This window comes from Chionomys nivalis, chromosome 11, assembly GCF_950005125.1.
Source record: "Chionomys nivalis chromosome 11, mChiNiv1.1, whole genome shotgun sequence".
Lineage (NCBI taxonomy): Eukaryota > Metazoa > Chordata > Mammalia > Rodentia > Cricetidae > Chionomys > Chionomys nivalis.
The window spans coordinates 73,870,793-73,884,881 of record NC_080096.1 but is presented as its reverse complement, the minus strand read 5'-3'; the positions used below and the strand labels follow the sequence as shown (position 1 = coordinate 73,884,881).

General features: G+C 36.3%; 1 protein-coding gene across 1 annotated transcript in view; it reads right to left on the bottom strand.

Moving 5' to 3' along the window:
• Nucleotides 1-14,089, bottom strand: part of Megf9 (multiple EGF like domains 9) — a 98,779-nt gene that overhangs the window by 39,948 nt on the left and 44,742 nt on the right. Inside the window, exon 2 of the mRNA XM_057784642.1 lies at nt 13,075-13,276. Within this exon, the coding sequence (XP_057640625.1) occupies nt 13,075-13,276 (202 nt within the window). The remainder of the gene's footprint in view (nt 1-13,074; nt 13,277-14,089) is intronic.

Here is a 14,089-nt window from a genome sequence, read left to right as displayed (position 1 = left end):
TAGTTTAATATGTATAAGTGCCATTGTTCTTTTACATTTTCTTGATCTCTATTTACTAAGGATTAAATTAAGCATTCCACTAGCTCACAGCTGAACACTTAGGAGGTGGTCTTGACAGGTGCTGCTAGATTTTCTCTTAGCATTAGTCAGCCTCAATAATTGATAGAATATTCAGTCTCATGTGTGTATTATGTGTGTATTAAATCTAGTAGCTTGGTGAAGGTTATTTACATGCAGAAAACTGTCTGCATTTACTAGAACATACTTTATTCTTTTGCCATGACCAAATTGAATAAAAATTGAATATTATTCAAAACTCCAGCTGGAAGAAGAAAGTAGGATGAGGTTGGTACTGCTGTTACTGGAATTATAAATAAGTTGGTTGGTTTTGTGTACAGGGATAGTTGAGAATCCCTGTTCTCACCGTTCACATGGTCAGTACTGGTGTTCCTGAGAAACAGTGTTGACTCCAGTGGTCACTTTCTAACAGTCATATGCAGACTTGTGTTGAGGTTTGTTGCATTTTGAGTCTACTTGGTGTTTGTTAGAAAAGAACACAATGGGAAAGACTGTCTGCATAATCAGCCTTAGCTTTCTGTAAAGTTGGGGGCTTCAAATGCCAACAAGATGCTGAAAAGGTGTTACTTTTACTTTGGTCAAATTATTATATATGCTCTAACATCTTTAATTTTCAGTACCTAAAGTCTTATATATTAGAAATAGCCATATAAGTATATACATAATTATAATGTAACACAGAAATGTAAACTAATAATGGAGTTTGTCTCCTGGAAAAGATATAGTCCTGTTGTATCAAATTTATGTTACCTTATAATAGCTAATATTCTAAAAAGAATGTTTAAACTATTTAAATACTTGTGCCTCTTCCCCCAAAGGTTATAAAAAAATCTTATATTAACTTTATATACCTTCTTCATGAATTTTGCCTTAAACATTATGCCTTGTTTTATTAAATTGTTTTATTAGACTCTAAAAAAAATAAGGCTCTCCATAATGCTGAATAAATGAGTCTGCTTTGGCACTTGCCTGACTCTCTGAATCTTTGCTGTTGACTCTGTGCCTTCTCACCCTCTCCCCTGAGGGAGATGTTAGGACCTAGTAACACATGTCTTTTTCCCAATGTGGCAGTTTGAATGCAACTGGCCCATGTAAGTTCACAGGGAGTGACACTATTAGAAGATGTGTCTTTTTTTTTTTAAGTACATATGGTCTCTTTGAGGAAGTCTGTCACTGTGGGGGTGGGCTTTGAGGTCTCTTATGGTCAAACTATGTCCAGTGTCTCAGTTTACTTCCTATTGCCTGTGTATCAAGATGTAGAACTCTCAGCTCCTTCTCCAGCACCACGTCTGCCTGCACACAATCATGTCCCAACATGATGATAATAGACTAAACCTCTGAAATTGTAAGCTACCCTATTAAATGCATTCCTTTATAAGAGTTGCCATGGTCATGGTGTCTCTTTATAGCAACAGAAACCCTAACTAAGACACCCAACTTCCCCTAATGTTTAGTTAAATATTATATATAACCACTGAACATTTATAGACTGAGAAGTTAACATACATTGATGTGATGGTTATCAACTTGAACACATCTTGAATTAACTAAAATCCAAGCAGCTGGGTACACCTATGAGGGTTTTTTTTTCTTAATTACATCATTTGAAGTAGAAAGACCCACTTCTAATTTAGATCTTTTGAGGTGGGAAGATCTATCTTTAATCTGGGCCACACCTTCTGCTGGCAGCCTATATAAAGGACATAAAAGAAGGAAACACTCTCTTTGCCTACTTGCCCTCACTCTCATTGGCAAATCCATTCCCTCACTGCCACTGGAGCCTATTTTTCTCTTAGTTAACGTTATTACTGCTTTGAAAAATACACCATGACCAAAGCAACTTAAGGAGAAAAAGGTTTAATTTGATTTACACTTCCATATCACTGTTCATTGCTGAAGAAAGTCAGATCAGGGACTCAAATAGGCAGGACCCTGGAGGCAAGAGCTGATACAGAGTCTATGGAAGAGTGCTTTTTATTGGCTTGCTCTACCTGGCCTGCTCAGTCTGCTTTCTTAAAGAACCCAAGACTACCTGCCCAGGAGTGGCCTCAACTCACAAGTGCCCTCCTACATCAATCACTAATTAAAAAATGGCCTACAGGTTTACCTATAACCTGATCTTAAGGAGGCATTTTCTCAGTTGAGGTTCCCTCTTCTCCAATGACTCTGGCTTCTGTCAAGTTGACATAATACTAGCCAGCACACTACTCCTTCAGGATTCTGATATACACTGAAGAGCAGCTGAAACATTCAGCCTAGTGGACTGAAAAACTACTGGATTCTTGGACCCTCCATTAGTAGATAGTCATTGTTGGAGTAGCTGGACCACAGTCTGTAAGCCATTCTAATAAATCCCTTTAAATATATATATTCTATATTCTAAACGTACAGATAAGCCAAGTGGTGGTGGCGCACGCCTTTAATCCCAGCACTCGGGAGGCAGAGGCAAGTGGATCTCTGTGAGTTCGAGGCCAGCCTGGTCTACAAGAGGTAGTTCCAGGACAGGAACCAAAAGCTACGGAGAAACCCTGTCTCGAAAAATCCCCCCCAAAAAATAAATAAATAAACATACAGATATAATACTCCTGTATTATATATAGTACACCCATATAACCCTTATATATTTTGTCTTATAGAATATTATACCCATGTTATCTCTTTATATATAATATCTAATAATATATACATTCTATAAGTTCTGTTTTGCTAGAGAATCCTAATATGACTGCTGATAACTACAGACTTTACTTGGATTTTCCTAAACTTTCCAATTATGTCTTTCTGTTGCAGGTTCTCAGGCTATCATCCATCATTTACTAGTCACATCTCAAAGGAGCCTCTACAATTTTGTAACTTCAATGACCTTCCTTGTCAATTATGACCTTGAAACTCTGAAATAGCTTTTGTTGGAAATTCTACACCAGACTTTTGGTTTCTGGATTATGGTTGCTTAAACAGTAAAGTTAATAAAAATATCTAAAATGTAAAACACTTCTGGTTCCAAGCATTTTAGAGAAAGGTTATATAACATGTAGTAACATGTCAGTAGCGTGTTCTAATTATATGGTATTTTCATCTTAGAAGGAGGTCAGACTATAGATCAAAACTCATTATATGTTTATAAGGCTTTAAAACTTTTTCTCTTTTTATTAGTTAAAATTTTCATATATTTTACATTCTGACTGAAGTTTCTCCTCCCTCCTCTCCTCCAGCTCCCTCCCCACTTCTTCCCCCCATCCATTTCTCCTCTGCTTCTGTTTAGAAAGAGACAGACCTCCTCCCTTGGGTGTCAACAAAGCAAGCCTATCAAGCTGACATAGGATTAAACTCTTTCTTTTGTATTAAGGCTGGGTGAGGCAACCTAGTAAGGGGAATAGGTTCCCAAACGTCAGCTCAAGCCTTAGGGACAGGCCATGTTCCCACTGCTAGGAGTCCCACAAATAGACCACTCTACACAACTGTCACACATATGTTCACCTCATGCATGGTCTAGGTTCACCTCATGCAGGCTCCCTAGCTGTCGGTCCAGAATCTGTAAGCTCATACAAACCCAGGTTAGTTGTTTCTTTGGGTTTCCTTGTGATGAAATTGATTTATCTGGCTTGTACAATCCTTCCTCCTCTTCAACAGGATTCCCAGAGGTTGGCCCAGTGCTTGACTGGTGGATCTTTGCATTTGTTTCCATCAGTTACTGGATGAAGGTTATCTGATGACAGTTAGGGTAGTCACCAATCTGATTACAAGAGAAGGTCAATTCAGGCACCCTCTCTACTATTGCTAAGAGTCTTAGCTGGGGTTATCTTTGTGGATTCCTTGGAGTCTTCCTGTACCAGGTTTCTCCCTAACCCCCAAAATGTTCCCCTCCCTGTTACTCAGAAACAAACTAGAAGCCCCTCAACCAAAAAAATGGATGAAGAATATGTGGTGCATTTACACAATGGACTACTACTCAGCTATAAAAAAAATGACATCATGAAATTTGCATGCAACTAGATAGAACTAGAAAAAAAATCATCCTGAGTGGGGTAATCAGACTGAGAAAGACAAACATGGCATGTACTCACTCATGAATAGCTATTAGTTATGAAGTAAAGGATAACTAGGCTACAAGCCACATCTCTAGAGAGGCTAGGTAAGAAGGAAGACCCTAAGTGGAACATGTAGATTTTCCTGGGAAGGATGAAATGAAGAGATCTCATATGTAAACTGGGAGGGGGGCGAATGGGAACACGAGGGATCAGGTTGGAGGAGGGACGGAGCAGGGAAGTAAGGTTTTAAAACTTTCAAAGTGTAATGAAATTACCTATGATGAAGGCATTTACCTAGAGATTACTTCTGTGGTTTCTTTCTTCTTAAGCAGGAGAAACTTATGGTTGCTTTGTCATTTGAACAGAGGTCGAAAATAACATTGAGGCTGATCCTCCTAAACTGAATCCTTTAACTTACTTGGGTTTCCCTCAATTATGCAAATGTGGGTTGAACAAGTCCCATTATCTGGAGAGAAGGATTTAACAAAGCCCTTTTCATTTTGAATGTCTATGACAGGAAGGGGGAGAATTTCAGATTTATTAGAAGAAATTCTAAAAAATATTCTTGGCCCTGGCAAGAACACAAGAGGATATGGCAGTCTGTGTACACTAATTAAGATCTGTAACTTAGGAAGCCCAGTTTAGAGCATACTTTCAAGAACTTGGCATTAAAGGATTAAATTCATCCTCCCTTAAAACAAAAAGATCACCGCTACCTGTAAGGATCCAGACTGGTAAAATACCATCAAAATAGTGAGCATGTATCAGGCATCCAGTTTTTGAGGGACCAAGGTGTCATCAGTAATTCCATATATCAGCAAAAATACATCAGTGAGCTGATCAGAATCGTTCCCTTTATACTTAGTGTCATAGGGGGGCTGACTGCCCCCAGAGTTGCTGAACAATGAGTAATTAATTGTTGGAGAATGGGTGACCTTAAAAGGAAAGCACTGCACTTTTTGCTACTACATATGAGGGTCAAAGTAATTAAGAAGAAATTAAGTAATTAGAAGAATAATTTCATTCAAACTTTGTGAAAAACTGTCAACCATATAAGTTGTTGACTTACGTTTGTACACCAAAGGCCTCCCTAAAAAAAAATAACAGCTCTTAAAACTCTTTAAAGATCCTTGGATTTATATTTAGCAGCACATAAAGAACATGGGAATAGAGGCACTGTTTGATACTCAACAGCACAACTTGGGGAGATTAAAATTTCCTGAAGTATAGTGGGTATAGCAATTCAACCCCTGCAGCCTGCAACAAAAGAATAAAAAGCACATAGAGAGGATATAGACCTGAGAAGGAAGCTGGCACTGCTGCACACTTTTACTAATTCAGTTTATGAACACAAACTACCCTTACATTTGTTTGCATTAATCCAAGCATTAATTCCTAGAGATTATGCACAGGAACATGGCTGTTACAACACTTTATCCTTCAAACTACTCTTAATTATCTTACAATTCTTTATTCTTGTCGTGTTACACTTATTTCGATCCTTGTTAATTTTCACTCGGCATTTAAGCATTCACCATTACACATAACCACATTGGATATTGCTACAATACAGTGCTGATCTTACTCCTGCTGTTGAGGATAGCTTGCTAGGGAGTTGGTGATAAGGCCCAGCAGTTAAGAGCGTGTACTGTTCTTCCAGAGGATTCATTTTCAGTTCTCAGTATCCATGTTAGGCAATTCACAACCACCTATAACTTCAACTACAGGGAATCTAATTCCCACTTCTGACCTCTGTGGAATTGTACTCATCTGCCCAAACCCCATACAGATACACATACATATAATAATAATAATAATAATAATAATAATAATAATAATAATAATAAATCTTTAAAAATATTTAGTGAGTAAATTTCAATTTATATGGCCTTTTGTGACCTGACCCCAGAAGAATTTGTAAGATTCATCTCTTATCCCTGCTCTTTTTTATATCTGACATCTATGTTGAGTATATCACTGAGTTATTAACTCTCATTTTCTATTCTAAAAAGTCCTCTTTTTTTTTAACTCTGTATGTCTAAATTGTTTCCTTTCTTCATAAACAGGTTAAATGCTATTGCGTCAATGAATCAACTCTGGTTTTCACGTATAATTGATGTCTTTCAGCTTCTTGATCACTTTAAATAGTTCATCTTCATATTTTGTGGAATGAGTCAGTTTTTACCTTAAGCAAATAATACCTTGATACTAACTACAACATTTATATGAACTTGATTTTACCATTGGCATGTAGATGAAGTAGACTAGACTATTAGAAGCAAAATAAATGATTGTTTAATGTAACCAATAATAAAGCATTAAAATACTACTTTCAAAATTGCAAACTTCTCTAAAACTGACTTAAACAAGAGGAGTCTATGATAAGATTTAGCAACAGCAACATGTTTGTTCAACGGCAGTATCAATTCACTGTGACACCTTATCTCAAAGGTCACTAGTGGCTGGAATGATTTTTTTTATTCCATTCATTTGCCTACAGCTGCTATCTAGTTAATAATTAGATGACCAGGAGGGCAAATTGTGCCTGCCATGAAATGGAGTCTTTAGATATAAGATAGACCACTCTTTCCAGATCACATTAGATATGCATTGTCTCCATAAACACCTCAGGGTTCTCGGTGCCCGTTTCTGAACAAGCCCCTCTCTGACCACTGAAGTCACACTTTAGCCTAACTTGTTTTCCCACAAACCTTTGTGCCACGTCTCCTAAAACATAAACTACCTGACAATGTATAAATGCTTATTGAAACAAATAAGCCATGATCAAAGATACAGACTGAGTTATATACTTCTTTTTACCACTATGATTATCTTTTAAGAAAAAGTATATTGAAGGATAAAAAAATACTTAATCTTGAGGTTTGTGACTTGTAGGAATAATAATTGGTATATAGAATAAAGTTATGAAGTGCTGTTTTATTTTTTCTACAAAACAGCATAAAGTATAGTATCTTATGTGTATACTTCATTTACAAACCTGGATTCAGTTCTCAGCACCCATATTACGTGGCTCACAGCCACTTGTTAGTTCAGCTCTAGAGGTACCAATACGTTTTTCTGAATTCCACAGGCACCTGTACTCACATGAACACACACATGCATAAACATATACTTTAAAATAAACTTTTAAGAAATAATAATTTAGAATATTTCTTTAGTTTGTCAGAAAACATATAAGAAAATGTCAACTAGATATCTCTATCTGAATTTTCAGTCATTTCAATATCTACATGATTAAAACAAAACAGCATCACTGTCTTCTTTCAACTTACCTTAAGCTTGTGATTCTTTCTTTCTTTCCTTTCTTTCTTTCTTTCTTTCTTTCTTTCTTTCTTTCTTTCTTTCTTTCTTTCTTTCTTTCTTTTTTTTGTAGGTCATTTCCCATTAACTTCATACATTTAAAGTAACCATTTAACCCTAAAATTAGTTCCCTTCTCTGTGCTTTAGATATGGGCTTCTCTTGCTTAAATTGTTATCAAGCTTTCTGTTTAACAGAAAGAGCATGTACTGTTCTTCCAGAGAAGACTTGCTTATGGGTTTCCTTGCCTGATTATACTCTTTCCGTTCACAAGATGGAAGATGGATGGCAGATGATTTTTCTAAAAAACGAATCTCTTATCACCTCCTATTCAACCATATTTACTGAATGTGAGGGCACACTAGTTCCTCCATAGTCTTGCTCTATTAATTCTTCATTAATCTATTCTTTTCACTTATCAAATGCTTATTGGGTGTCTACTACAGTCAAACTTTAGAGATACAACAGAAAATAAACAGACAAGAGTCCTACTTCCTATTCTCTTTCAAACCTTCCTCTCTACTACCACTACCAATCTTTGCCTTCAAGAAATAGTGATCATTTCTTTTCATATAAATTTCTAATTACTTATCAAATTTCAGTTTAAATATGAATTTTCTCCTAAGAAGTTCCTGAATTAACTTGCATACGCTGCAAGTTCTAACATTTGGTTTTTACAGCTACCCTTCTACTAACGTGTGAATTTCTTGAGAATAGGGATAATATCTTTTGCCATGGCTGGCAATGCAATTGTCTGTATTACATGAAACAATGGGTAGATGAAATGACAAAGCTTTCCACATTGTTGCTTTCAGTGATCAAAAGTTTTCTTTTCAAAATTTCTAGAACTTCACAATAAAGCAGTGATTTTTTACCAGCTGTTTCCCCTTAAATACTACACACAAAAAATTATTTTCTGTGCCCTCTATGGACATAAGCCTTGGAGGAGTTCTGGAATCTTTCTATTTGAAATTAATTTTGTTGTTTGTTTATGACATAATTAACATTTGCCTTCTCACATGCAGCACCTTCCAATAACTGAAAAAGCAAAGTAATAAGTATTTCAAGATATACTATATAGCAGCAAACATGGACTTTAAGGGGAAGAATATTAGATCATCATAGAACTTACCATGTTAAAGTCACCTAAAATACCAAATCATGTATCCTAATATTATGAATATTAAAAAATTGCAGATACATTTAATTACTTACATATAAAGTCAGATCTAAAAGTATCTTAAGTGCTATATATGAAAAGATTTAGGACATTACTAGCAGAATGCTTTTTTTTTTTTAAATCAAATAGTATCTGTTTGGGGAAACCCACAGAACCAGCTGACCTGAGCTTCTGGGACCCTCATGGACTCTGGACCTACAGCTGGGGAGTCTGCATGGGACTGAAGTAGACCCTCTACATGTGGATGACAGTTATGTGGCTTGGTCTGTTTGTGGGGCCCCTAGCAGTGGGGCCAGGATCTATCCCTGGTGCATGAGTTGGCTTTTTGAGGCCCATTCCCTATGTTGGAATGCCTTGCTCAGCCTTGATATAGGTGGGTGGGGCTTGACTCTGCTTCAACTTAATGTGCCAGGCTTCAATGACTCCCTATGAGAGGTCTTACCCTTTCTGGAGAGTGGATGGGGTTAGGGTGTGGTAAAGTAGGGTGAGCCGGAGGAGGGGAGGGAGGGGGAACTGTGGTTGGTATGTAAAATGAATAACAAAATTAAAAAATTATTGTGTCTTTCTTCATTTATTGAAGATTAAAATGTGATCAGGAAAACACCAGGAATGTGATCCAAATCAAAAATAAAAAAGTTCAGATGCTACAGGCCAGCTTTTTCCAATTAAACAGACTGGAACACCAACCACTGACATGAGGGGTGACCTTCTGTCAGTACACAGAGGACTTTGTGTTTGCACACAAAGACACTGCTCACCCACATCTGCCTCCCACAACCAAAATCTACCTCACTGAAGCAACTCCCATTGAACATATGGACAGAAAGAGTGGCAAAATGAATTTTTAAAAAGTCAGTTGTTTATTCCATAGACCTTCAATGTGTGAAAGAGTCAGGTCAGAACTTCTATTCATTATTAATGAGAATAGAGAGATCAAGACAAAAGATTTTAGGCAGGCATTAAGGGATGCGATTTCTCATCTTCTTGTATTATTTTAGGAAATTCTCTAGAATCCTGTGTCACCTCCCCACAATAAGGTCTTATCGCTCTACTTCCTTAAATGAGAACCCAAAAAGACGCATCTCAGTTCCTTTGGTAGATAAAAGGCTTGCATTCAGACACTGTTATCATTTATAAACATGGTGGGGGAGGACTGATCCCACGAGGGGCAGCAGCGGCCACCTGAGGCCTTGACGGCAAATGGGAGACCATGGCGGGGCAGGTGAGAGACAGACAGATACAACATACAGAGAGTTTGGGTATAGAGTTTATCTAGTGGATTATGGAGGGGTAAGTGGGGAAAGGAAAGGTGGGGAAGGGAGAGGGCAGATAGAGGAAGAGTCCCTTTGCCTCAGAGGAAGGGCGGTTTGGAAGGGGGCGGGGTTTTTCTCTAAAAGGGACAGGGTACCCAGGTGACAGACTAGGCCAGCAGATAACAGACACTCTTTTGTGTTACTTTCTAGTTAATAGTCTATGTCCTTAGTCTTTACAGAGTATATGTTTCCTGATAAGAACAAATGTATATTTTCACTCCAAAGTGCTAGTGTAATGAGAAAGCAACATAAGCATCACAAAAGTTACTTATTTACAGGATTGATCTTTATCTTCTAAATCTACACTGGGATTAGTTATGATTTAACATGAATTACCTTACCAGGTTCACGATCTGATTACCAGAAGACCACTGGAGGAAATTCCTTAACAATTCAAGTACTCTGAACATTAGTAGTCAAGAATCAGAGTTCAAAACAACAATGCTTACTCTCTTGGTTCTGAGAAAGGATGTATCATGATAGTAGACAGGAGTATGTACTCTAGTTCTAGAAAGCAGGTATTTTAGAAACTACTCTCTATCTTACTAGCTACTACCTAGGCAAATGTTCAAAGCCGCAATGTAGTAAGAATGGCAATGCTAGTGTCTACTTCATATGCTTGATATGAGGTTTAATTGTGAAGGGCACAGATAATTGTTTAGCATATATTCAATTATTTTTAGATATTCTTTCCCTAAAATACAGAATGTTAGTTTTCAATGCTATAAGTGAGTTTATGACAATAGAAAAAAGCAGTTTTTTCTTTTATAATGACTAATTTCTCCTATAACTTACTAACAAATGACTCCATTTTGTACTCATATCCAAGCCTGCTGACTTAATCCTTCTCTTTTGTGAGACACTAATTCTATTTCTCACTTTAAAATAAAACCAAAACAAACAAATCAGATTCAATTCCTAGAGTTATTGAATTATTGTGCCAAACCTAAATACAGCTCACAATGTAAATATATGCATACCACACATAAAATTTAATTCTCATAGACATCCTTCATGCTAAATATATTAATCATATTTTATAAATTAAAACATTGAGGTTCAGAAAGTACATATATCTTAAGATGTTAAGCTCATCAGCAAATGATCAGCTTTTTAGCATCTTGTCTTTTAAAATGGTAGGTGTGTTGGCCTGAGACTATAACTTTGTGGTAGAGTGCCTGTCTAACATGCACAAGTTCCTGGGTGCAGTCACCAGTACCACAAGAAAACTAAGTGAGGAGTTTCTAAATTATGACTTGTGTGGGCATGGATTTGGGGGTATAGTAAGAAATTTCTAAATGTGCAGGCATAGTAGTGCACAATTTTAATCCCAACACTTGAGAAGCAGAAGCAGAAGTGACAGAAACAGAGGCAGCAGAGGCAGCCATATCTCCATTAGTTTGAGAATAGCCTGGTTTAAGAGTTCCAAGTCATCCATGGCTACACAGATGTTTGTTGTTTTTGTTTGTTTGTTTGTTTGTCTTTTAAAAAAGTACTATAGCCTCAATCTCAAAAACCAGAGAATCAATCTTTTCATTATAGGTGGCATGAGGTATGGTGGTAAAGCCAGGACTTGGACTTAAAAGGTCTAATTTGGAATTCTTTTTCTGTCATTTAATATCTTTGTGACTTACTAACCTACATATAAAAAGTTACTATAAGGATTAAGACAACATTAACTTTGAAGATATTGAATATCATAAACATTCATTATTGTTGCATTTCAAAATAAAGTTTTCAGTCAAATTTATTTCTATATTTTAATACAAGCACATTATATAATATTATATAATAACACAATGGTTTATAAAGCACCTAAAATATACATTGGTAAACTCTAAAGCATATTTTAAATCATGGAGCTATAAAATTCTTTTAAAATTCATCATAAGGAGTATGGTATAAATATAATAATATACATTGTATGCATATATGAAATTCTCAAAGATTCAATTAAAGTATTATTTAAAAAAATCTTCAATTAATTCAACAATATTCCTTTGAAATGAAGTATGAATTTCTTGATTTGTATGTGCTAAACAATTTATATGCACAAACTCATTTCGCTTTATAGCAGCCTTGAGAAGAAGCTGAGTCACTGAAATAAGTGGAACTGCCCACAGCACAGTGCAGTACAGAAATGGCTCCAGATACTGGGTCCATATCCAGATTACATTAACTCTAAAGTTTATGCTCTTGTCACTGTGAAACACTGGCTCTTCAGCTTCTTAGCTTGAGGTTCACAAAACACCAGGTATTCACTCATACAAGGTCAAAGAATAACTACTTCATGTAGTACAAAGTAAATGTCAAAGAACATGGACCATAAGTTTAAGTCACCTCCAAATAGAAAATAATTTAATTTAGTATCTCTCCCACACCCATCTCCCCCATAAGAATGAAGTTTATTATCCACTCATTAAAAAAATAGATGTATGATTGCTGAGATGACCCAGTGGGTAGAGGTGCTTTCCACTAAGCCTAATGCCTTGAGTTCAATTTCTAGGACCTATACAAGTAGAGATCTGACTTCCACACAAGTGCAATGGCACCCCTCCCCACAATAAGAAAGAAAACAAAAACATCAACAATAAATAGTGCACACAAATTTGAGACTTCTGATAACAGAAAAAGCAAATCAAGAATATGTTACCTTAATATACAGCCACATTTTAATAACTACAACAAGAATATTCCACTAAAAATGCCTGAAAGTAACTCCCTTCAGTAAACAGAACCCTTTGTTGATTTTTTTTCCAGGAAACTTAGAAAAACCATTACAAAGCCCAGGTCCTCTTAATCAACTAAAGCAGAAAATGAATGTTTTATAATTATGATATTAAATATAATATACAAAGTGATAGAATTAGTGTATATAAAATTTTATAAATCTATGACACAGTGACTTTCCCCATTAATTAAATGACTGATTCTCCACAATGGAAACCTTTGTGTTTTATTCTTTTATATCTATACGTGTGTGTATGTGTGCATGTACACACACATGTGCACACACACACACACACACACACACACACACACGTAATCTTAGCCATTCCTATCCCCTGCTCTTTTCCTCTGATTCCTCCTAGCTCCCCAGTACATCTTTTCCTTACTAAAATACAATGAACTTCACCTCCACCCTCTGCTGCTTACCTGTTGCAGAGAATGCTAAGAGATCCGTGTGGACTGCAGTGACACGGCAGGCAGAGACCAACAGTGTGATTCAGGTAAAAGCCCTCTTTGCAGGTTTCACAGTGAAGTCCCTGATAACCTGGACGACACTCACACTGCCCTGATGTCTGGTTGCAGTGCTTCACATCCAAGCTTCCAACCTCAGAACAGTTACACATATACTCTGAAAAGAGAAGGGAGCCATTATTAAACCTTCATTTTTGTTAATAAACAATTGTGACAAATTTGTAAGGCCAAATAAAATCAAGTCTAGTTTTGACTTCCTATATTATTCAGTTTATTTAAATTGAGCAATGTATACAGCAGATTACAAAACGTGTATAGTTCCTAATTATAAAACTGACATTCTCAATTTGCTTTACAGTAGTCTTCATTGTCTACTTCCTTACCCTAAACGTGTGTGTGTGTGTGTGTGTGTTTGCGCATGTGTGCTTCTGAACTAAAGCCTCTCAAAGCAGGCTTATTTACATGACTCTCAGAGTACATGCTGGAAATGACAACATGTTAAATCATAAATAACTCTCCTGTGAGTAGCAATGACATAAGGCTCTGGTGACTAACTCCAGTAAGCTATACAAGGTCACATAAAACTGTGTCACAGCTGGAATCAGAAATTCAATGTTCCAACTAGGAAGAAATGGAGAATTAAAACTCAGTGGTAAGGGAAGTGAACAATAAGCCCAGAGAAGGAAGTACAAGTTCAGCCTGATGAGAAAACAATCACAAATCAAATATCTTTTCTAAGTTAAATTATTAGAAAATAAACATTTTCTTAGGTATATTTCAAACAGTTTTTTTTGGATGTAAATGACTTAGAAGTCCTAGTTTTAGCCTTCTAATGCAAATATTTGTTTGCAAGTTTTTGCTAGTATTTCTACTCATTTTAGCAAAGGCAAAGTATTTTTAACAGAGCTTAATACAGTATTAACAAAGGACTTTGCAAGCTTGTTTTTGTAAAAGATGCCCTTTAAATCAA